We start from the raw sequence: 26185 nt of genomic DNA on the forward strand, positions 1-26185 counted from the left end.
TTTCCGTACCCACTGTATTTAGTGTTGGTTTGTACTAGATTGCATTACCATACCTAATGGAGTTTCCAGTGAGTGTAATAGTACAACAATAAAGCAATTTTCTACCTGGAGAAGGCAGTGGACCAGGGCCTTGCGAGCACTGGGTGGCAGGTGGGTAGCTGGGGTGACGGTTCCTGGTGTAGACCCTGAGCTTGGGAGTCTTTGCAGGGGAGAGAGTCTCTGAGCGCCTTGGAGACTCAAATGGATCAGGAAAGTCTTGATATGGGGAAAAAAGTGAGACAGCACACTGGTTAACCATGCTTATAAAACTGGTACACTCAAGCTGGGAGTGTTCAGAAGATACCTTGTACGGGAGGCGGGCTATGTGCTATTGTGAGATTCTCCTCAGGAGCCACCATGCTCTTAAATTCAGACTCTCCCACAGGAGGGTGACACACCAGGATTCTACAGGTGTACATGCAGCGCTTTCGTGCATCCAAAGTACTCCAGTACACCCTGGAACACCTGGGGGAAGACAGATGTTGTTAATCCTTCCTTAAGAATAGAGACTAGAGCTCCATTGCTATGTTCAATTCATTTTCCAGTATTTTGAAACCACCATGTTTATGAGCTCCAAATATATTCTTCCCTAGATTATGAGACTAGATTTTCATCCATTCCAGAAATTGCATCACTCGAGTTACGCAAAACTTGCCAGGGTAGAGATTTTCCTAAAGTTATTAGGTTTTGTGTCGTGATGAAAAATGTTTAATCTCCTTAAATTTTTTTTTGTGTTAAATTTAGATTAAAGTGGGATATTCAGGACTAATTTTACATATCTATTGAAATGTCACGTGCCCACAGTATGGCCATTCAACCATTCCTCTTTCAGATGTCATGATTTGTTGTAGCTCTAGTTACTTTGACATGTGCTTGACAGCCTCAAAATGTGTGTGTACAGTATAAGAGCCCCATTCTACCCTAAGAGTGCTCGATCTCGTCCGATCTCAGAAGTTAAGCAGGGTTGGTCCTGGTTAGTACTTGGATGGGAGAGCACCTAGGAATACCAGGTGATGGGGTTGGGCAGTAGGCCAATCACCTGCTGCCGTATAAAAATACAGATTACAGAAACCACAATTGCAGCCTAATGTGACTCATGGCACTGAGACCTCTAAAAAACAGTATAAGAAGTTTTCTTATTATCCTGGAGTGGGGGGAAATTTGTTTGTCGCACTTTATAGGGCAGGGAACCACATTGTTAATGGACTCTACACGCCTCACTAAAAGGCTGTACATACAGATGTAGGTAATGTGATTTCTCCGAGCCAATCAGTAAAAAAGGTAAGTCTAATAATGAAAATGGTACAGTTTGAATAAATGAAAAATGTATATGAATTATCCATCCATCCATCCATTTTCTGAGCCGCTTCTCCTCACTAGGGTCGCGGGCGTGCTGGAGCCTATCCCAGCTATCATCGGGCAGGAGGAGGGGTACACCCTGAACTGGTTGCCAGCCAATCGCAGGGCACATACAAACAAACAACCATTCGCACTCACATTCACACCTACGGGCAATTTAGAGTTGTCAATTATTTTGCTTGAAAATCATTGTTAGAAAATTATTATATTATTATTATTTTCTGAGTGAGGTCATAAATTTAAATCAGTACAATTTAATCCAAAATATTTATGTAAAAAAACAACAACAACAAAAAAAACACCTACTGGTAACCAATAGGAAAGAGTTTGCGTTTGCAGTCTGAGAGTTCAGTCAGTATGCCCAAACAGTCAATGGTCATGGAGCCTACAGGAATGGTGAAAAGTTACAATTAGACATTTAAGAAAGATGTACTGACAGGTTTAGAGAAAAATTCACTGGCATTGCTTCACACTACCTATCATCATGTGGAGATTTTCAGGCTCTAGTCCTGCCAACCATTTCCTCTTTACACTGATTCCCTCCAGATCAACTAGTACCCTCCGGGTCACTTCAAAGCCAGACACCGCCTGGGAGTAAGGAACAAAGTAAAAATAACATTGCAGTGCTTTACTGCATGAATGACTCAGACGTCTTCATTGAAAGCTTGCAATGAGTAGTATGTCATTTTTGCGTTACGTTGTACGGAATTATCTGAGGTATAGTGAGTCATTGAGTGTTTCTTACTTCTCCCTTAATTAGGTCCTTGTGCTTAGAACAATAGAATTTCTTGTCTTCCAGAAAGACGCAGTTGCCCTGACGGGCACACATAAAGTGGTAGTTACGGGTGCAGGAGGTGAAGCAGCAACCGACTGTGGCTCCTGGCTGTTGACACATCTCACAGCACTATGAAGAAGAACATGAGGAGAAATTAGCACTATAGCCTTTGAGCCTATGCCATAATTATACATTCTCAGGCCACTTTATAAGATAAAGCTGCATTATTTAATGAGATCCAATACTAAAGCCGAATCGGGAAATTTTGCCTTTAGCAGATCTAACTTTTATTCTTGTCGTACCTTATTGTTTTAATTTTAATACTCAAATTTTCATCTTATCACCTTCTACAATCTTTGTTTGGTTGTTTGAATTTGAAAGAGTAGCTCTCAAACGTATTACACCATGTACCACCTAAAAAAAAATACTTTTAATATTATGACCAGCATTAAAATACATTAGCTTAGTAGGCCTAAGTGTTCATCAAAAACAAGACAGCAAATTTATTCCTGAGTATATTTTGTTTTTTTAAGCCACTGTAACATGAAGTTTGAACATTAATATTGCACTTACATCCAGGAATATTTTAAAAAACAAAAAATAAAAAAACTGTCTTTAAATAATGATTAAATTAAAAACGCATTGCACCCCTTCCTTGAGTCGTCACCTTATCGTGGTGGAGGGGTTTGTGTGTCCAAAAGATCTAGGAGCTCAGTTGTCTGGGGCTTTATGCCCCTGGTAGGGTCACCCATGGCAAACAGGTCTTAGGTGAGGGACCAGACAAAGCAGGGCTCCAAAAGCCCCAATGATGTCTAAAAATACAGGAAAACATTTTCCCTTGCCTGGACACGGGTCACCCAGCCCCCACTCTGGAGCAAGGCTGGGAGGTGGGGGTCAAAGGCGAACGCTTGGTGGCCAGGCCTGCACCCATGGGGCGCGGCCGGGCACAGTCTGAAAGGGTAACATGGTTCCCGCTTCCCATGTGCTCCCCACCTGTGGGAGGGCCATAGGGGTCGGGTGCAATGTGAGCTGGGCGGTGGCCGAAGGCAGGGACCTCGGGTACAGAAGCTGGCTCTAGGGACATGGAATGTCACCCTCTGGCAGGGAAGGAACCCGAGCTGGTGTGTGAGGTCGAGAAGTTCCAACTAGATATAGTCGAGCTCACCTCCACACACGGCTTGTGCTCTGGTACCAATCCTCTTAAGAGGGGTTGGACTCTCTTCCACTCTGGAGTTGCCCACGGTGAGAGGCGACGAGCAGGTGTGGGTATACTTATTGCACCCCGGCTCGGCACCTGTACATTGGGGTTCACCCCAGTGGACGAGAAGGTAGCCTCCCTCCGCCTTCGGGTGGGGGGAAGGGTCCTGACTGTTGTTTGTTGCTGATGCACCACACAGCAGTTCAGAGTACCCACCCTATTTGGAGTCCTTGGAGGGGGTGCTGGAGAGTGCTCCTGCTGGGGAACTCCCACCTCCTGCAAAACTTCACCCACGTGCCGGGGGAGGCATGGGACAATGAGTCCATGTGTAAAAGTGTACCATGTCCTGTGCCTCCATTGCTGAGGTGGCCAACCGGAGTTGTGGCCGTAAGGTGGTCGGTGCCTGTTCGCAAAAAATCAGCACCTCGAAATCTGAGACCATGGTCCTCAGTCAGAAAAGAGTGGAGTCCCATCTCCAGGTCGGGGATGAGATTTTGCCCCAAGTGAAGGAGTTCAAGTATCTTGGGGTCTTGTTCACAAGTGAGGGAAGAATGGAACGGGAGATCGACAGGCAGATCAATGCAGCGTCTGAAGTGATGCAGACTATGTATTGGTCTGTAGTGGTGAAGGAGCTAAACCGAAACGCGAAGCTCTCAATTTACCGGTCGATCTATGTTCCTATGTCTACGAGCTGTGGGTCGTGACCAAAAGAACACGATTCTGGATACGAGCTGCCGAAATGTGTTTCCTCCTCAGTGTGTCCGGGCTCTCCCTTAAAGATAGGGTGAGAAGCTCGGTTATCCGGGAGGATAGAGCCGCTGCTCCTCCACATTGAGAGGAGGCAGATGAGGTGATTTGGGCATCAGATTAGGACGCCTCCCTGGTCCCCGGGGACAACCCAGGACACGCTGGAGAGACTACGGCTGGCCTGAGAACACCTCGGGATCCCGCCCGGAAGAGCTGGATGAAGTGGCTGGGGAGAGGGAAGTCCGGGGTTCCCTGCTAATGCTACTGCGACCCGACCTCGGATTAAGTGGAAGAAAATGGGTCGATGGATGCATTGCACATACAAGTCTAATTAAAATTGTAGCTAAATAAATGCTTACAAACAAACAGTTCTTAAAGATTAAATTCAATTATATTGAACTCAAAAGTTAAATACAACTGAACTGTGCAGAGGCAGTGATTCTTTTGAGTACCACTAGAGGGAGCCCACATACCACCAATAATCCATCCATTCATCCATTTTCTGTACCTCTTATCCTCACTAGGGTCGCAGGCGTGCTGGAGCCTATCCCAGCTATCTTCGGGTGAGAGGCGGGGTACACCCTGAACTGGTCGCCAGCCAATCGCAGGGCACATAAACAAACAACCATCACACTCACATTCACACGTACGGGCAATTTAGAGTCTTCAACTAACCTACAATGCATGTTTTGAGGATGTGGGAGGAAACCGGAGTACCCGGAGAAAACCCACGCAGGCACGGGGAGAACATGCAAACTCCACACAGGCAGGGCCGGGATTTGAACCCCGGTCCTCAGAACTGTGAGGCATTTGTGCTAACCAGTCACCCACCACGAATAATGATTCCATAAAAATGTATTCCACATAAAAAGAAAATTGTACCTAAATAAATGCTTACAGTTAAACCGCTGTTAAAAGATTAAATGAAAATATATTGAACTTTAACTGAACTGTACCAAGGCAGTGATTCTGTTAAGTACCACTAGAGCCTACCTACCACTAGTTGTATGCGCACTTTAAGCATCACTGGCCTATCCAAATAAAAATGCTTTGCCAGTGAAAATAGTTTTCTGTTTTGATTGACACCATCAGGGAGGTATTTTGCTCCTCTCATGAAGGTGTCAGTATGATAGTCTGCAGTTACACATCACTGCAAATTAGAACCAAACAACAAATTTATTATTTTCTATTATCTAACCTGTTGACTGGTTAGCACATATGCATCACAGTTCTAGGGACCAGGGTTCAAATCCCGGCCCCGCCTGTGTGGAGTTGGCATGTTCTCCCCGTGCCTGGGTGGGTTTTCTCCCACATCCCAAAAACATGCATGGTAGGTTGATTGAAGACTCTAAATTGCCCGTAGGTGTGAATGTGAATGTGAGTGCGAATGGTTGTTTGTTTCTATGTGCCCTGCGATTGGCTGGCGACCGGTTCAGGGTGTACCCAGTCTCCTGCCCGAAGATAGCTGGGATAGGCTCCAGCAGCCCGTGACCCTAGTGGGGATAAGCGGTAAAGAAAATGGCTGGATGGATGGATGATGGATTATTTAACCTCGGGGGTGTATTTTTCCTCGTGTCTTACCAGCTGTTTTCCCCTGAGAACAGCCGTGTGTACATTTTTCAGGGAGCCGTCATCGTCCTCAAACACCTCCGCTGACCACAGAGCACAGTTGACATGTGTCCACTCATTCTGTCCGATGTATAGCAATCTGCCACCCTCCTGGATCATACAGACAGACATTTCACATATGACACAGTCTCAGCACTACACGTTTCAAATGTGGATGAAACTCCCTAATTACTCACGTTTGTGTTTTCGTCTCCGTATTTTAGACACAGTGCACATTGCCTGTTATCACTAATGCCTGGTGGAGGAGGAGATTCAGGGTCTACACAATCTGGAGAGAAAATAAGTAGCATCAAGTTCACAAGAATGAAGTTTGTACCGCCGCAAGTTTTCCCCCCAGGTTGAACAACTTTTATTTGAGGTTTTCCACAATCTCAGAAGTACCAGTTTGTGTATTCTTAGTGATGAGTTAAAAATAACAACTCATCAAAATCACACTTACTGTTCATGATTTTTTTGATAAGCTTCATTGTTGAAGTGTTAACCAAGCACGTTTTAGAATAAAATCTGGACACACTGAAGCATTTGGATCTGTTTTCAGATCTACTCAGCTCAAGGGCACATTCTCATCATGCCGAAAATACAACATACTATTTTTTTCTGTGGTGCTAACAGTATTTTCTATTGTAAGGATGTCAGCTTTTGTTCATTTAAAAATTCTATCTATTCAACCCTCCCTAAAGTTAAGGTGTTTAGTTTGGCAGATAGCTATCAATTCTCTTAAAGTACATTCAACACAGCATCACTGTAAATAGCATTAGCCTAACATTAGTCCATCAGCTGAATACTAAAATACAACGGAAACACCATCGATAAGCCAAAGGAAATTAGCACAGCTATATCAGTCATGGTAAATGATCAAATAACTGTTACTTTAGCATAAACATGACACTAAGACACACAAACAGGCACACAGTATATTCTACGGTCTGTGGCATTAATTAGAACTTAACTGAAGTTTAAATTTAGCTTTAGTTTGCCAAGTGTCGACCTCTTGACATTATCAATCAACTCTGCCTGTGTCACATTACTGCCACCGTCAGGCTAAGGCATTGAGTTCAGATTTTTTAAATTCTTTTAATGGAGTGTGTAAGTGTGTGTGCTTTACCTGTTATAAGTGGAGGTAGAGGCGGCGGGCAGGGTGGAGGTGTTACTCGAGAGTCTGGTTCAGTAGGGTTCTTGGGACAGGGGGCTGGAATTATGTTTTTCATGAGGTGGGGATGTTCAGAGCGGGACAGCTCCAGTCTTTCCTGCCACTGGGCGTAGTTGTGGTCCAGAGATGGAGGCAAAACAGCATTAGGTAGGAGACCACTGCTGAGGAAAACACCAGGACAACACAATAGAGTCAACACATAACTCCAACAGCCTCCAAGTAAGAAGTGAAGCAAATAAACACTCCAGTTACAGTAATCACTCATTACATTCAAAATCACTTAGGGGCGGCTGTGGATCAGTAGGTAGAGCGGGTTGTCCAGTGACCGAAGGGTCATTGGTTCGAATCCCGGCTCCGACTGTCTGCATGTCGAAGTGTCCTTGGGACACTGAACCCTAATTTGCTCCCAGTGGGCCTGGCAGCGCCTTGCATGGCAGCAGTCGCCCATTGGTGTATGAATGCGTGTGTGAATGTGAGGCTTTGTAAAGCGCTTTGGGCACTGTGTTAGTGTGGATAAAGCGCTATATAAGTGCAGTCCATTTACCATTTGAAAATGTAGCTGTTCAGCTTTATAATATGACATATTAGTAGTCTTATTCCAAACACCATCACTATTAGTATATTATTAACTACATTGCTATTACTATACTAAAATATGATTTGAATTCAAATCTCAATGACTGTAAAGAAAAAATGCATAAAAAACTTTTGATACTTAGATTTGAGATGCAATTTCCTTCTTTAGCAAAACAAGATAATGCAGCACCCTACACCGCTACTAAAATAATTAAATAAATCAAATCATTTGATTACAAAAAAAGCAGACGCAAAATCTCACCTCGAAGCTTCACAGTGATTATTTTTCCACACGGACAAATGTTAATGCATACCCATGCACCATTTTGCGTAGAAAAAAGCCATGGCGAAGAGTCAGGGGGAAAGAGTGCATAAAAGACGGAGAATGTCCAAAGTTTGGGATCAATTCACATTTAAAAAAACAAGTTTAAGTGCAATGAGTCTAAACCAAAGCAGAATTAACTAACCTACCACAACAGCATGCCTTATGACCGCCAACACAAGGTATTGATGTTAGCTAATTTAACATCGCTTACCACCGCTAGTTAGAACGCAGTGTAATGCCCTGCAAGGATAAAAAACGCCGCAGGCACGTTCCATCGGTAAATTGAGCAAACGGTAACAAAATAAACCACAACTGACACCCAGGTACTCAAATGTACGCAGAATGGCTAACGGTTGGTCAGTTAACAGTCAGCCGCTAACCTGAGGTCACAATATCCAATTCTACACTCTCATTCGCTGACTCCGACATCACACACTAGGGCACCACATCTTAAAGCCACAGACACTGAAAGTCAAAGGTATTATATGGTGTGGAACATGATGACGGAGACCTCAAGTGGACAAGAAAAATAACTTCAACTTACATGCATATTTTGTCGTTCAATAATGCAAAATACATTTTTAGCTGATTACTCGCAGAGATAATTGGTAGAATAAACAATTCTCAAAATATTCGATAGCTGCAGCCCTACTACAAACACAATAATACTTATGGTTAAATTAAATACTTTTCAAATGAATACTGCATGTTGTAGAATTTTAAATTCAATTTAAAATGTATTCCATTCTAGTTCATGTAGCAGTTGCTGAGTGTAAGCAAATATTGAAGAAAATTAAAAAACTCAGTTTCTTTAAATAAGAAAATCAATTCTGCAATATCACAAATGGGCATGTGTCCTTGCCAGCACCAAGACCAAAAAACACAACTCGTTCAAGAAGGTAACCAAAATGTGAAAAACTTTGTGATAAACTAAAAGTCTAACTTAACGTGATCTTGAGCAAAATCAAATTTCCTGAGTAGAAAGTGAGCAATAACACCATCAATGAAACACATGCACGGTGGATTCTATTTAAAAAGCCAAGGCAGTAAAGTGGGCGACTGGATCCACATGATGGACCATTTGTTTCTTGGTACACAACTTGACAAAGTGAACCACAAGAAGACCACAGATAGGAGTCTGCAAATGCCACGTCGCACTGTTACAGATAGTCTCTCAATAAAGCCTGCAAACCAGGCAAAAACATATGATCAATAATAAATGGTCTGGGAAAGCTGATAGCTCCGAGGAGAATGCTGAGTGTTGGTGATTAAGCGAGAATGCGTGAATGAATGTGTGTAGCAAGTACAACTCCAGCTCTCACTGGCATTGTATGGCTTCATGTTGCATGAATATTCATTCCCGAAGCCTATCATCTCTACAAAGAGCATCATTAATTCAATACAATCGCTTCATTAGGAATGCTCAGAGTGAGAGTCTTCATCAGCATTTGCTCTTAACCATCAATACATTAAAGTTTAAACGGCCTACAATCTGGTCCAAAAAAATTCAGACTCGTTCAGTAGTACACATAATGGGGATTTGCTCCTGTCGTGTAGGTTTATTGTCTCTAGTTAATAAAGAACTTCAACATACAGTAAATTCAGAGGGCAATTACCCTTTCATTAACTGGACCAAATCTCATTTGGCAGGAGGAGTGGTTTAACAGCTTGCCTGTCAATCAAACCACCTACATTAACATCTACATTACCTACAACTGCAGATGATCACAATGTACTGTTGATATAAAAAGTCTATACAATGACAGGTTTTTGTGATTTAAAAAATGAGACAACGATCATCATTTAAAAACCTGTTCCACTAATAATGTGATCTATAATCTGTACAACTCAATTGATTTTTTTTTTTATATTTTGAGTGGGGAAGTATAAATAAAGAAGTGAGAAAATGAGGTTGCACAAGTGAAAACACCCTCAAATAATTGGGAATCATGCTGTGTTCAGAATAAAACAATCAATTTCAAACTCATTAAATGGCAGTCAGCACACACATGCCAATATTTAAAGTGCATCTGATTAACTCCAAATACAGCAAATATGAGCTGTTCTATTATGTTTTCCTGACTTTTTTTTTTTTTGCTTTATAGCAGAAGTCTGAAGGTTTTGTGCTAACACTAACTGCTATTTCAAACGGTTCATACTTCTTAACACCATAGCTAAGGCTCTAATTCCACCTGAAGAAAAAAAGCCCCAGAGCTGCCACCACCATACTTCACTGTGGGTAGGCAGAGGTTTAATTGAACAATGACAAAATCTCCTTTTTGGCAATAATTCCAAAAGGTATGTTTGGCGCAAACATAGCACTGCTTATCCCCAAAAGAACAGCATGCATATAGAGAAGCATGATGGTCGCAGCATCATGGTTTAGGGGAGGTTTTTTCCCCAGCTGCATTTAGGGAATCAGACATGGTGGAAGGAATTATGAACAGTTCAAATTATGTTCACTGAAATTATCCATAGGTGTGAATGAATGTGAGTGTGAATGCTTTGTCTAAATCTGCCCTGCAATTGGCTGGCAACCAGTTCAGTTTGTACCCTACCTCCTGCCCAAAGTCAGCATGGATGACCTGCAAAAACCTGCAACCTGCCACACTAATGAGGAAAAGGGCCATACAATATGGATGGATGGATTGATATGGAGCGGCACGGTGAATGACTTAGCACATCTGCCTCACAGTTCTGAGGACCCGCGTTCAAATCCGGCCTCGCCTGTGTGGAGTTTGCATGTTCTCCCCGTGCCTGCTTGGGTTGTCTCCAGGTACTCCAGTTTTCGCCCACATCCCAAAAACATGCATGGTAGCTTAATTGAAGACTCTAAATTGCCCATTGGTGTGAATGTGAGTGTGAATTGTTTGTTTATATGTGCCCTGCGATTGGCTGGCGAAAGGTTCGGTGTACTCCGCCTCTCGCCAAGAGTCAGCTTGGATAGGCTCCAGCATGCCCGCGACCCTAGTGAGGATAAATAGTATGGAAAATAGATGGATGGATTAATATGGTGATCTTGAAGACCTTTTTGGACGACATTGAGATGTCAAGTAGTGTTCCCAACAGACAACATTTGAACTGGCTAAAAATAAAACTTATGTTCTATGAACAATAAAATTAACCCACTGGTGGGTGAGATATAATTATACCAGAGCTGCCAACCTTGCTGGCCTGACACAATGCCATACTGGCCGATGTATCCAATATAACTCACTGTCGTAGTCTTGCCATCTGTTGTTGACTAATACTGGCCACTCATGCCAGAGTAGCATCTGCACCACTTGCACACTGACTGAGGAGTATCTGCAACATTTGCACAATCAACATTGTCCCAGATTATCGCACTACTAGTCAGTTTAAACTGCATACATCCCTTGAAGTCTCGGCACCCTTTGCACAATGATCATTGCAACGGACTATTATTAGTCATTCAAACTGCTCTAAGTGCTAGATGACTGCATCTTTTTGCACAATTGTCAAAAAAATAAATAAATTTGTACCGGCATTACCAGATAACTGTTGACTGTTTTTGTCAATGTCTTTATGTCTCAAATGTGTTCTCTGTCAATTGACTGTCTGTTGTCGTACTAGAGCGGCTCAAACTACTGGAGACAAATTCCTTGTGTTTTTTTTACATACTTGGCAATAAAGATGATTATCATTCTGATTCTGATATCTGGAACATTCAGTATTACGGCCGGAACAAGTCAGTGTTCAGCGATTTCCATAAGAAAATACGGACAATCTGTAACATTTGACAGCTCTGTTATACCTACTCGAGCAAAGCAACACAGAGTTGAAAAAACATACATCAAGGCCAAAAAATGCAAACCACTGTATACAAAAATATGCCAACAATCAGGGTTCCTCTGAGGGGTTTGACGGAAACATTCTTATCTTCCCCTTGCTTCCAGTTACCTCTCTGCCACTTTCATCTAACATTCAAGCTGACCAGTGGGTACATTAAATCCAATTCACAGCGGAATCAAATTCATTTCTGTGACTGTAAGCCTTGACTGATGCTTTAATCGTAGCGGTAGTCCAGAGGGACCTACTCGTTTGTCCTACACCACTCATTTAGTAGATTCAGACTTGACTTGAGGGCTGAAGTAGCTAAAATCTTTATCTTTCCTCTCAGCATTTGTCGCCACTTCATATTTCAGAGCTTGGCGCAATGAAACAAACACATTCTATAAATATTAGCTCAGTGCTTTCGGGCTGCCTCCCGCCGCCACACACATGATAGTATAGCATCTCATTCTCTTCAGTTCTCATTGGTAATTATAGATTTCCCCTTCAGAGAACAGTTTAAAGGCTGTGCTCACATTACACAACTATTAAAACCTAAATTCCCACAGTGAAACTGGAAAACGCAAGACACAGCCACTCCAAGGAAATTATTTGAAAGACGTCAGACAAAATTACAAAAAAAAAAACAAAGAAAGACGGTTATGATACTAAATCATTGCAACTTGTAGCTGAAACTCACTTGGCGCAGACTTTTGATCTTTCCCAGAAGTGGGACTCTTTCACTTTGAACCAGGGAAAGATTCGCTCCATTTGCTGAAACAGAACATTCAACACTGATGATTCCTTGACCTAGTATTGGGCACTTCGCATAAAATATAAATGAATAAATATCACATTTTGTTATGATTAAACATAAAGTATATAACGCATCACTAACTGCGCTATTTTGGAGGATTAGACAGCCTTGTTTGAATATTTGTGACGCAGCAGTTCTTACCCGGATGAAGTAAGACTTGACCATGATGTTGGCCTTCCTGCTCTCAGGCTGACCACCGTCACTGTTGATTGCAGTTTGAATGATTCGCACAACGTCATCACTGAACGCCAACTGAAAGAAAGAATGGGCACAACTAAAGTGCATTTGATTTAAGAGTTTAATTCGATCCGTGACCACGGTCGTAACTGTTAACATTCATATCTCAAATCAGCTTTCCCCATTGCAATGACTGCAAATTCCATTCATCTGTTCCAGCCTGCCATAAAATACTTTTTAGACGTTTTTTTAATAAAAACATTTTTAAAAATTAACTCAACAGTCTTGTACTTATTCAAACATACAGTAACAACATAATTAAATAGAATGTAAAGAATTAAACTGTTTATGCATCCATTGTGAAGCTCCTTGTGGCGTGTGCTCCTTGGTCACCGGGGGTAAAGTATAATACATGCATATGTACTGTACATACACGAAGAAGACGGTCACAACTGCCCAGCAACCAGCAGTAATATAGTAGTTGTTTTTCACAGAGGATCTAGAATAGGTGACTGTTAGTATTGGTCTATCGTCTGTCTAGATGTGTTGCTACACCGTTTGTGTTCAAATATCCGTTGCTTAAATGGTTATAACACCGTCACATTGATGCTGGTTTTGTTAGCTCATCAATGTTTTTTTGCATAGTGTGTTAGCATTACGATAGCGGACTTGCGTAAAAAAAGGTTATGTGGGGTTTGGTTAAAGACGCATGTATTTCTCTTTGTTATGCGTTTAGTTTTACAGTAAATTTCAAACTAGGGATGGCAATAAACATCTTGAAGCAAGCAGTCAAGCTCTTTTTTGAAGAATTGTTCACTGCTTGTTGTGAAGTTTGCAACGGCCATCCAGCACTGGTAAGTCAAACACTCAAGAGAGAAAATCCGGCAAGCAACAGCTTGTATCTCAAAAAAATCGAGGTACCACTATATAATATTCTCTTGAATTACATTATTAATTCCTTTTGGTTGCTTACAAAAGATGAATAAAATACTTAAAGGACCTATAGCGTCCAGATTAGAGCTGCACGTTATTGTAAAAACATTACTTTTTTATTTTTATCTCTTTCAACCTGCGATATATATTGCATTTGAAATGATACAGGACCAGTGATGAGAAAGTTCATTTTCTACAGGAACTAGTTCAAAGTTCAGTTCATCGTTCAAAATTCTGAACTAAGTTCACCGGTCCAAAAACAAACTAGTTCATAGTTCATAGGACAATGATAACTTTGCATTCTTCGCAGCTCTGGCTGACTATATTAACAAAATAATGTATCTATTCTAATATCACAAAACAAACTCCATATTATCACACTGTGATCGTAGTATATTTTAACTAAAGCATTCTGATATAAATAATCATTTTCATAGTAATACATTTTTACAGTTATGTACTGTATTACAAAAGAACACATTCACTCCTGTTTTTGCAGTGTCACTGAATGCACCTCCCACACTCACGCAGGTGCCGCGTACTTTTCTAGTTTTTCTGAAGAGCGAAATAGGAAATGCAACAGTTGTACATTCTTTCCCGTGTCCTCATTCATAGTTATCATACAAGGAGATAAGTATACAACACTGTGAGCTGCTCCATGTGCTGTTTGAAGTATTATAATTTACTGTAACATGGGTGCTAATTATTATTATGTCCAAACAGGTTCCTCCTTTTAATATTACAGTCGATTCACTGTATATTACAGTACACCAACATCGCAGGAGACTATTGCGCACACGTAGATCAGGGTGACGATGCTCAAACAAAATACCGTGCGGCCCTAGTTCAGATGGTTCATATTTCACTAACAAGTTCTCTATGTATTTTTTGCTCAAGAAAATAAAACTGGATGGCATTTTCAATAATATCAATACGTTTTGGAGCAATCAAGTATATGCACAAACTACAGTCATGCTCACCATTATTGGCACCCATGTCGGCACCCACCCCAGTTTGAGAACTAAAAGTAGAATAGCTTCTGAAGAAAATGAATCACGTTAAACAGCATTTTTCTAATCGAGAACTTGTGTTTGATACAAAAGAGAAAATGATAAAAAAATATTTTATGGATAGATCTAACAAAAATAGAACTTTTTGCCAATGCATACAAACAGTATGTTTCCAGACGGCGCAATGAAACCTTGCCAACAGTCAAGCATGGTGGAGGATCCATAATGCTGTGGGGCTGTTTTGTTGCATCTGGTACTGGAGGCCTTGAGTATATCACAGGTATCATGAAATAAGAAAATTATCAAGAGATTTTAGAGCGAAATGTCTTACCCAGTGTAAGAAAACTTGGTTTGAGGCGAAGATCATAGGTCCTCCAGCAAGACAAAGACCCAAATCACAGATCCATAAGCACACGCGAATGGTTGCAAAGGAAAAAAATTTACTGTTTTAAAACGGCCAGCAAGAAGTCCTGATCTCAATCCAATTGAAAATCTTTGGGGGGAGCTGAAATCTGCCATTGGGGAAAATAACCCTGCAAATGTTCAAGAGCTTGAAAGGAAGAGTGGGCGAAAATACCAAGTGAAAAAGCTTATAGATGGATACAAGAAATGTTTGGAGGCTGTCATCGATGCCAGAGTGTGCAACCAAATATTGAAGGGTGCCAATATTGCTGCACATGCTGTTTTCTGTTTTTTTTTTTCTTTGAAGTTACATCTAAATTGAATCAAAATTAATTTGTTAAATTACTTTGGACCTCCAATTAAAAGATCCTGATGATATAAGTTTAGTACATCTTTGTTTATTTCTGAAGATATTTCACAGGTTATGTAAAAAATAAAGGGGTGCCAATAATGGTGAGGACGACTGTACTTCCGCGTTCAGCAAACGGGTCTAAGCACTTCCTCCTGGTTCGGTTGAATGGCGAAGGGGGCTGTGACAAAGCAACCGTAGGCACTTTAAAACACTTAACACAAAACAACACAGTACAAAGGCGCAATCTCTTACTGTATGAAGTGATGGGAAACCCATAGATTTTTGATCATATTTAAGGGAATAAAGTAGGTTAGTTGATTATTTATTTAAACTCTTTTTCTGGCCACTATATATTTAATTTGTTGGTACTTTTTTGTTTGAAAAACAACAAAATCATTTAGGGAGGTTTAAGAATATTTGGGAGGGGCTTAAGCCTACTGCTGACTCTAATAATATATGTGTACTAATACTGCACAAGTTATCACTAGCAGCTTTAAAAAAGAAGCATACGTACCACAGACTTGTAGCTGCCCTTATCCATCTTCTTCTCCACAGACTCCAGGTCTGCAGGGGAGTCGCTAGGAGTTGCAGGAGAAGCTTCAGTTAGGACTGGAGGGTCTGGGCCCTCGGGGGAGCGACGAGATGGAAGACTCTCTTCAGTCTCAGGGTTGAGCTCGGGAGGTTTCACCGCCTACCCCAAAAGAGTAAGAGTTGTATGTTGAGAGTAGGGCTAATGTTTTGTCTGCTGTTGCTTTGACAGCTTGGGAAATTTCCATCACCATTTATTACTTCTGCCAAGGAGGAAATAGAGACGTTGTTTTGTAGATATGTCGAATGGTTACTGAGTTCACACATTAACTATATACACTGGAACTTCTAAAAGCGAATGGCCTCAAGGTTGTACAATTTAAATTTAGACAAAAGAAATATTTAAAAGTCTGACGTCCTGTCAAGTGTGACCTGAGCATATCTTGCAAGACCTCCGACTTTGGCATATCGCAAGACTTCTTGTACACTTGTCTTCAAAAGGACAAGTGCGCTTTGCTTATTTGCTTTTTGTAATGCCATAGCAAAAGAGTACCATTGATGGATGTGATGACAACCATAAAACCAGAAATGCAACTTAATGCACTATACATAAAACCATAAAACCAGATATGCAACTTAATGCACTATATTTTATGACAACAGTCAGCCCCTGGAATGGATTAATTCAATGTTTACTATTCCCGATGGGGAAAGTTTTATTCAATCTCTGCAGGGATGGAAAACACCACAAATGTTCCACCACAAAAGAGTTCCACAAAATGTTGTCGAGGGATGGTACATTGGGATGGCACATTTATTTCACTACAGCTTCATCTTGTTGGTGTCTGCCTCACTTGAGCCCAATGCAGGCAGACTTTAACCATGAAGAGTGAAAATAAATTAGAGGAACTTCAATTTAACGAACCCATAAAGAAGGGTCTTCGGATTTAACAGACAGAATGCACTATCCTCCCGGCTCATGAAAGCGACGCTGACTCGCCACTGTGGCACAACAACTTTCTCCCACCAGCACGCCAGTATGACCCTTCCCAAGCACCAGCAATCATGGCACTTTCATGACAGCATTAGACCATCACAGCAATGTTTAAAGGTAAGTTTGTGGAAGGTTACATTTATTTACAATAATTGGGAAAAAAGGACTTCAAATTAAAATTAAATAAAATTATGGTTTTAACAAACAACCCCCAACCCCTATTAGTCTGTTAAGATGAAGTTCCACTGAAATGTATTTTCACTTTTCATGGTTACAGTCTGCCTGCATTGGGGCCAAGTGACACACAGACCCATAAGCTGAAGCTGTAATGAAGTAAAGCTTGCTCGGAGAGCACCCACTTTGTAATGTGCCCTACTGCCACCTAGAGGAGAGGAGTGAAAAACTATCACTCTGAAGCTAATAAGCTGTCAAACAAAGGAGCATGTTTAGGATTAGTGAAGGTCTGTGCTTTACTGAGCGCGATTGTGCATGTGTTTATCAATAAAGCAGCATCATAATAAGGTACCAGCGGTTGATAAGCTAATGGACCTTTTTATAATGTCTGTAAACAATGGGTGCTAGGGCACTCCCAGGTGGCAGAGAAGTAAGTGCCTCCCGCTGACCTGAACTGAAAATCCTGACAAAAACTTATTCTGTTTTGAGTTGCGTCTGCAGATAGTCCTCAAAAGGTTTAGTTTTTTTTTTCAATATCTTCAATCAATTTATCTGCTGAAATGTAAAACACAACTAATGTTCTGTCTCACTTTGAAGTGGTTTTCCTTGTGTGACATCTTTTCGGCTGTCACTTCATATATTCAAACTAAAGCGGTAGAGAAGAAGGCAAAAATTCTTACTCAAGCCATTTACCCTGTTTTCTTAATCACGCAGCCTTGGTCAAATCACACGCAAGGGTTTGTTTTCAAGTGGTGAAATGAGAGTTTTTGCCACACAGAAGTACTGTACATCTATACGTCTATAGGAATAAACAAATTAACAGTCTGTGTTTCTAACCTGGCCGACTGGCTAGAGCATCTGCCTCACAGTTCTGAGGACCGGGGTTCAATCCCCGGCCCCGCCTGTGTGGAGTTTGCATGTTCTCCCCGTGCCTGCATGGGTTTTCTCCAGCACTCCGGTTTCCTCCCACATCCCAAAAACATGCGTGGTAGGTTAATTGACAACTCTAAATATCCCATAGGTGTGAATGTTGTTTATTTGTAAACGATTGGCTGGCAACCAGTTCAGGGTGTACCCCGCCTCCTGCCCGATGACAGCTGGGATAGGCTCCAGCACGTCCGCGACCCTAGTGAGGAGAAGCGGCTCAGAAAATGGATGGATGGATGTTGCTAACCTGTCTGTAGCGTAGTAGGTGAGCGGAGGTGTGTGAGTTGAGCAGTGCAGTGAGGATGTGGCGAATGCGGCCCTGGAGCTCCCCTTCCAGCGCCGTCCGCCACTCAGCCGGTTGGCAATCTGTACATTTGGTACACGTGTAGGCAACACTCTCTGGCAGCTTTGACAGCAGCTCATACATTTCATCTGATGGAAAGTGGAAGATAACTGGTCAATATCCTGCCCATTATTGGCATTATCTTTCAACAGCTCATCAATGTGACGACCCTTGCGGAGCAGCCTGTCAGCATGCTTGAACAAGCGCTGACAAGTGACAGCGCAAAGCGAGGTGTGATAAGCGTGTGAATAAACAATCTATAGTCTTCCACCTGGCATTTTTTAAGGCTTATACCAACCTGTCAGGCTCTCACACTTGGTATGAACCCAACGGTTGCAGCGTCCACACTTCATCGTCTTGCTCTCCTGGTCGTCATCATTGTAGCACTTATTGCAAAGTGGGCAAGGGTTCCCTTTGATAAGGAATAAAAAAGTGAGACTATTTGTAATCAAATATCAGCCTTTTTTCACCTCAATAAACAAAACCTCCATGTTGTCAAAGACGAGCCTGCCCTTACTTGTGCTTAACTTATTCACTGCCATGGACAAATACAGTACATTTGTCAGCTGGAATCCAGCCATTTACTGCCACCAACATATTGTATAAATTTGTAAAATAAGTTTTTTTTTTTAACGGGTAGGCGTGGAAGAGGGTCTCACCCAGCCTGTCTGTGAAATGCAGGTTGAACCACTGTAATGACTAACACACCCTTTGGATGGCGGTATTGCATCACGTCGGATTTGAGAACAGCACATCTTTTGAGGAGAAAATAAAGATAAGGGGGTGAGACTCGGTTTGTCCCATCGATTATCAGGCAGAGAAATCTTCGGAGTATGTATGGTATAAAGAGAGTATGTGTCGCGGCACGTAGGAGAAAGTGTGTGTCGCGACCGTGAGAAAACATGATGCAGTTCATGTAGTGAATGACGAACGGCATGCAAAAAATTTATCTATAAATAAATTATCACTTTGCCATCAAAAGCCCTTTCTCAGTCGTATTTCTATTTATAGTTTTAGGACACAAAAGCAAAACAGCGTAAAACTCACTTTTTTGCTTGAAATATTTATTTCACAAAAAGCCAGTTTTCTCTGCTTTTTCATTGGAAACCGGCGTTTTAGGTGAAACCACACCATCTTCTACTGATGATTACTAAAGAATGCAAAAAGCCAGAAAAAATATATATAATTTCTGGTGCAAAAAGAGAGTCTACTTTCTTTTGGTCGGTTCCGTGCTGATGTATATTGCCACAGAACACTATTCTTTGGGTCTTTAAAGATCAGTCAAAATGCATTAAAACACCTGGCAGTGAATGAGTTAATATTATTTGCTACTGTTTGTATTTGTGTATGTACAGGTATTGATTTTTGGATCTTTATTGTTCTTATCAGTTTTGTTGTAACATGCTTCAACAACTAAATGTCCACTTTCTGGATGAATAAAGGTTTATCAAATCCAATCAGTTGCGACTCAGAGTTGTGACCTCATCTAACCCTGGTCATCATGTGTCAGTTGTCATTCAAAACCATGGTTCTTTCTTTGACCTAAGAACAATAGCTACTGATCACCTTTGGCACAGTTGTGACACACGGAAAAGTCATGTGACCACTGGGCATCCCAGGACTTCCCAGGTTTGGTGGCTCCACAACGCTTACAACGCACACACTTGGTGCAAATCTGGAAAAACAAACAGACACAGCAAACAAGTTGGGGACTATATTGCTCAAACTAACAGGCAGCTGTGTAAAATATGTGTTAAAGTGACACTGTGACAAAAGTGTAATGTTTTCATAGTTGCTATCTGGGAGAAAGAAGTAGGTGGATGGATTTGACACTAGCGTGCCAAACCTGGAAAGATCATGTGTGAACAAAAGGCTTGGAGAAGAACTTGCTGGGAGAATTTTGGTGCAAGAGTACACACATCAAGGTGAGAAGGTGTGTGCAGGAAGCATGGAGCGTAGTCATCATACCCAGACTTTCTTCTTTTTGGTGGGTTTTGCAGGGTGGTTGGGACCCAGGCACTCCGGGTGATAGCTGTTATGGCACTTATCACACTCCAGCAGCTGCTGCTATGGGGCCAAATTAAGACAAGATCATGTAAATATCAAACATGATGTCATTATTCACTAATAATAATCAACTAATCCCAAGCCTTACACTCACAACATGCTGGTCTTTTGGTAACTCCGAAAGCTAAAAAGAAGTCAGCAGGTTTTAGAATATTCTCCATTCGGGATCCAGTAGTCCGGATGACCTACCCCCAGAAATTAGAACAGCTACCTCTGTAGAAATGTTTAAATGTTGACTTAAGACCACACCCTCGTATTCGATTAAACTTCACCTTGTATGCAATTAGTCACTCGCCCTGCCTCACCCCTGACATTTCATCTTGTTTTACTGCCAGCCCCACCACCACCCCCGACCCCCAACCCACAACCCACCCCCCCAGCCAGGTGGCGGTTAGCAAAGTGAGGCTGCCGCCATGGAGGATTGACCGACCAGGACAGGTCCTGAGGAGAAGCAAGTGTCTACCTGCGACACTTTATCTCATTAAATGGACTCTAATGCTGTTTACACTAACATTGTATAGCATCACATCATGTGATTAATGTTGTCCACTTGGCACCCATTGCAGCCTGGTCATTCTGGAAAGGATGACCAAATGTGATCCCTTCTCAAGGTCTAAATTTTCCTCACAGAAGATCAAGGAATTTGGTTCAAATGACCCCCCAGCCCCCATTATGACGACTTTCACTGTAATGACACCCAATGTAAGAACTGTATCAATAATTATTAACATTATAGGTATTCATGTAACAATATGTTTATTACTGAAATTGTAGTTCACAGGGGTGCACAATAATCAGAGCCGTTTCTAGATAAGTGTAATGCATTAATAATATCATTATTCTCTATATTTTGCTTACCTCAGTCAGCTATATTAGAGAGTCACAATACTACAAACACTATACAGTACAAAGAATTTTCCTTGGCAAGTGCTTCGAGAGATGTACAGTCTAGCTGAGAAACAGGTTTAGAAGCGTATTAGGCATGATTTTTATGACCATGAAGTTCCCATTTTCAAGGGTTTGATTTATCTGCAGCGGTTTGACACAACAGTGGCCAGGAGCTTTCAGCCGCACTCTGCACGGAGCCTGCCAGAGACGTGCTTGTGTAGAGGAGCCAGAAATGGAAGCCAATCAAAGTAATAAATAACTTAACGCCCTTTAGGTGGAAATTTGTTCCAAATAACTTGGAGCGTAAAAAAGATCTATTTGCCAAGCAGACCTCCAATGAGAAGATCAATCATATCTGTGTTGCTTATCAAATCGTAATAACAGGCCAAAACAATGAACCAACAGTTTGACTTCCTTGTGTAAAAATGTGAATACATACATTATATAAAAATAAAATTGTAATGACAACTATGTGAGGTTCACACCATGTGCAGCATGCACAGGATTTGAGTTAAATAATAAAAATCAGGGCACAAATCCATAAAGCTGATTAATGGCTGTCCCCATGCAATGCCAGGAAGTGTCTCTCTAGGGAAGATTCCATAGCCTTTTTACACGCTGTCATCCTAGATTGAGCTTCTTTTGTGCCTGGCCAAAAAAATGATCTGAACTGTACTGAATGGCTTACTTTAGCTTTCTGTTGCTGGCGCCCGCAGGCCTGGCAGAAACGGCATCGGCGACAACACCAGTTTTCAAACTGCTCTTGGATAGGACGCTCAGACTCGCCCAGGCAAAAGAGATGGAACGGTTCGCAGCACACCTGGCAGAAAACAAACTAGGGAGACAGAAAGGAACCAACACATTTAGATTTCATGCACAACAACGCTATTATAGATTCCCACCCCCAACTTAACAAGCAAATAGGAACTTAAATGTGTTTTACACCATGAAGCTGGTGGGAAATGTAATTTCAACAGTGCTTCATATCTGTTAGGAAACAAATGCATTTTATTTATTTATTTATCTACCTCAACGTTTCCACTGCTTGCACATAAGAAGCAGAGCACCCTGGGTGTGACAGGCACAGAGGTGAGTAGGCTGAGGCCACCCGCCTCCCACACCTTCTCCACATCATGGTCCCTCTTGAAATCCACTCTGATTCGATGCACTCCGTCGCAGGGCGCCGTGGACTTCGCCTGGCCCCTAGTCGAGGGAGTGCCCAGCCAGTTTAAAGTACAGCTGCCAGGGGGTTTAGTGGCCAGCGTCTTCTCAGGTTCATCATAAAAGAAAACAAAAGATACAAATACAGTGATTGTTGTGTTTACAGAGGGTTTTAAGGGTATTCATTTGGAGCCGTGTAGAAATGAGAACAGCAATTTAAGGAAAAATCTCCTTTGGACATCATAAAGCTTCCATCATTAAAAACATGGATCGATAACAGGCCGACTGGTTAGCACGTCTGCCTCACAGTTCTGAGGACTGGGGTTCAAATCCCGGCCCCGCCTGTGTGGAGTTTTGTTGTTCTCCCCGTGCCTGCGTGGGCTTTCTCCGGGTACTCCGGTTTCCTCCCACATCCCAAAAACATGCATGGTAGGTTGATTGAAGCCTCTAAATTGCCCATAGGTGTGAATGTGAGTGCGAATGATTGTTTGTTTGTATGTGCCCTGCGATTGGCTGGCGACCAGTTCAGGGTGTACCATGCCTCTCGCCTGAAGATGACTGGGATAGGCTCCAGCACGCCCGCGACCCTAGTGAGGATAAGCGGTACAGAAGATGGATAGATGGATCTGCACCAAGTGTCTTGCATGCCAACAATTGCATACATTTTACACCCGAATGATGTCATCCCAAATTAGTAAGAATTGAGCAGAATGCATTGACTCCATCCAGTTTTTAATAGTCTGTGGAAAAAAACCTGCAGAATGGCTAATCCCATTTAAACCTCTAATTATATTTAAGGAACCTTGAGCTTGATCAATTGCTAAAAACGTGGTGGGAAAAAAATGGGAAAAAGTAAGTTTCCTACCTTGTCTTTTGGTTTCTGTTTAGGAGTTGGAAGAGCAGAGCGAAAGATTTGCTTCTTCAGCTGTTTTGGGTCACCTATGAAAAAGATAAAACAAGGAAAAAAGTCAGTTGTTTGAATTTAACAACCTTTCACCACAGTCCTAGTCAATATCGCTTTCCATTGGCAAAAGGTCATACCACAAGGTACAATTTATAGTACCTGCTCAGCCTGCCTTTTAATCGTGCAGATCCAATACAATATGCGCTACGTTAACCACTGCTGATCGCTCCTTGGTTGGGCATATTCATAATCACCGCAAAATTGTAACATTTAGGGCTGAAACGATTAATGACACGAACAATGGGCGAATGGCGAAGTAGGCAGTGAAAAAGCAACCGTAGAGACTTTAAATTTTGTCTTTTTTAACAAGTTGTCACCACAGAGCCACAAAAGATTACAATATTCAATATTTAGGCTTCATTCCAGTTTACATATATCATATCATATTTATATAAATAAATGATATACATGTATTTAACTTTCGTCCGAAGACACCAGCCATAAAGAAAACAACATTTTAGCAAGTTCAGGATCAAACAATCATGTTATCAATCCTAGTCATGCTCATTAGTGTAGCATACACAGGAAGCCAGCTATTCCGTTTTCCAGGTTTGGTCACATGACGTACCAGATACAGCGGATTGAATAACTCAAATAATTTGATTACTAAAAAAGTCGAAGCAAAATGTCAGCCTCGAAGCTTCACAGTGATCATTTGCCCACACAGAATAATGCTACTACAGAAGCATGCATCACTCTGCTGGTGTCATGGCAGGATGCCAGGATGAAATAGTGTGAAAGACAGAATGTCAAAAGTTTGGGATCATTTCACACTTCACAACCACCAGTTGCTAACCTGAGTTCACAACAGCCAACTCTACGCTTTAATTTGCTGACTCCCATGTCCCTCACCAGGCCATGCCCCGCTTTTTAGGCCACAGTCACTCACAGTCACAGCTATCTTAGCGTGGAACGTGAGGATGGCAACTACAAATGGACAATAATAATACTAATGAATATTCAATGGCTGCAGCCCTAGTAACATTGGAGGATACATGTCAGAACATGACAAAATTTAACACATATCTTTAGTGTGGACGTTATTTTATTTTACTTTGCTTTTCTATGCAGCATCATTTTTATTTTAAGTGAAAAACAGCCCGCCCCAACTGTGTAGTGGAAAATGGACACAAAAAAAAGAGCTAAAAGATCGCGCCAGTCCCTTACTCGTATTGGACGTTGCTGTTGTTGAGCTCTTCTGTTGCGGTGATTGCTGCTGGGTCTTCATGGGCTCGCTTAATGGAATCTTGGGTGAGGCGTCTTTCCTTGTGGGTGCCTGATCACTCAGCGGCCCCTGCGGCTGTGGGGACGGTTGAGGATGAGCTGGCATAGATGGGGAAGGGGCAGGGGAATTCTGAGCTGAGGATGAGGAGGAGGAAGATGAGGAGGATGAAGACGATGAGCTGGACGAGGAGGGTGACGATGAAGAGGAGGATGACAATGATGCTGTCTGCTGCCCCTTTTGCCCCTTCTTGCTAGGGATGATGCTCGAGACAGAGAGATGCTTGGGGTCAGGGGACTGGGCCTGGGCTGTGAATGCGCTGGTGGTTTGTGGGGATTCATCCGGGGAAGGAGAAGATGACGGGGCTGGAGAGGATAGTTGTGGTGATGACTGCTGTTTTGAGTTCTCTTCGCCCGGGTCATGAGGAGGAATTTCACTCTTTTTGTGGGGAAGTTCCTCCTTTGGTGGTGCAGTACCGGTCTTGGTGCCAGCCTCAGAGTTCTGTCCTTTAACTGAATTGAAACCCTCCTTCTTCTCAGCTAACCTGTTCTTCTTCTTGTCCTTCTTACCTTTGCCCTGCTTTTGCAGAAACAGCTTTGAGGGCATCCACTGCAAGTTCTGACACTTCCTCATCCTGTAGACGGAGACAGAAAATGACTCCATTGATTTCTTAAATGTTACATTGACTGATGACTTGTTATATAATAGTCAAGGCTTCCTGATAAATAACTATGGCACCGAGGTACAGTATCAGTACGAGGGCTGCCACGATTAGTTAGTCATGACGAGGTTGACGATCAAAATCATGCAAAATTAATTTATTCATCGATGTCGTCATTTATTTTTATTTTTAAGCTTTGCTTTTCTCTCAAAAACACCTAAATCCTCCCAATGCTCGCAGCACTGCCTCTTGTCTGCCTGTGGCGTGATGCACATGCGCAGGAGTGATTATCCGGGGTCTTTTGTGATGATGCACATGCGCAATAGCAGTCTTTCGGATCAGCCATGCTGTACCCGGCAAAATAAAATGTATAAATATAAATGTGTGTGTACATATATATTTATTTATTTTATTTTTTAATTACACACACACATACATATATGTATATATGTGTGTAATTAAAAAAAAAGATTTATATATATATATTTATAAATACATACACTCACACACACATACATTTATACATACCTTTTTTTTTGCCTAGAAGAGATACGTTTAATTGGTGTTAGACTTATGAGGGAGTCCTTAGAAAAATGTCGCCATTGAAGGGTGTCCATAGCTGGACCCAAAGTTTGTGAATCCCTGTTCTAAGCAGTTAAACAGTAATGGCTAGAAACGAAGCACTGTGAGATTTTCATGAGGAAAATCTTTTTAGGAATAGTGTTAATAATAAATGGAGAGGTACATAAATGGACAAACCTGTTCTATGGAGCACAAACCTGAGCATTAAAGACCGTCCAGTAGTTGACATTGTCATTGGTTCTACTCTTGTTCACCTGAGTTTCCCTTCCAGGGTACTCTGTTATCGTTGTTAGCGGCTAGCAAGCTTAACTAAGCAGCTTGAAAGGCTTTAAAGTGCACAGAGATTTGGAGAAACTCACACACGCATGCTTAATGATAATTTCTTGCTAGCCT

The 26185-nt window shown here is 41.8% G+C and overlaps 1 protein-coding gene across 2 annotated transcripts in view; it reads right to left on the minus strand.

Moving 5' to 3' along the window:
* Positions 1-26185, minus strand: part of kmt2a (lysine (K)-specific methyltransferase 2A) — a 74793-nt gene that overhangs the window by 18937 nt on the left and 29671 nt on the right. The window contains exons 6-24 of one of the 2 annotated variants that reach the window (XM_061783386.1): positions 24495-25183; positions 23229-23302; positions 22231-22467; positions 21891-22037; positions 20216-20311; positions 19814-19922; positions 18546-18659; positions 18152-18336; positions 15796-15972; positions 12549-12659; positions 12291-12364; positions 6853-7058; positions 5924-6015; positions 5700-5837; positions 2144-2302; positions 1875-1986; positions 1705-1783; positions 344-504; positions 106-255 (exon numbers count right to left, since the gene is read on the minus strand). In XM_061783386.1, the coding sequence (XP_061639370.1) occupies positions 106-255; positions 344-504; positions 1705-1783; positions 1875-1986; positions 2144-2302; positions 5700-5837; positions 5924-6015; positions 6853-7058; positions 12291-12364; positions 12549-12659; positions 15796-15972; positions 18152-18336; positions 18546-18659; positions 19814-19922; positions 20216-20311; positions 21891-22037; positions 22231-22467; positions 23229-23302; positions 24495-25183 (3110 nt within the window). Of the gene's footprint in view, positions 1-105; positions 256-343; positions 505-1704; positions 1784-1874; positions 1987-2143; positions 2303-5699; positions 5838-5923; positions 6016-6852; positions 7059-12290; positions 12365-12548; positions 12660-15795; positions 15973-18151; positions 18337-18545; positions 18660-19813; positions 19923-20215; positions 20315-21890; positions 22038-22230; positions 22468-23228; positions 23303-24494; positions 25184-26185 lie in introns of both variants that reach the window. The other variant, XM_061783385.1, reaches the window with a different exon arrangement.

This window comes from Phyllopteryx taeniolatus, chromosome 8 (genome assembly GCF_024500385.1).
Source record: "Phyllopteryx taeniolatus isolate TA_2022b chromosome 8, UOR_Ptae_1.2, whole genome shotgun sequence".
Classification (NCBI taxonomy): domain Eukaryota; kingdom Metazoa; phylum Chordata; class Actinopteri; order Syngnathiformes; family Syngnathidae; genus Phyllopteryx; species Phyllopteryx taeniolatus.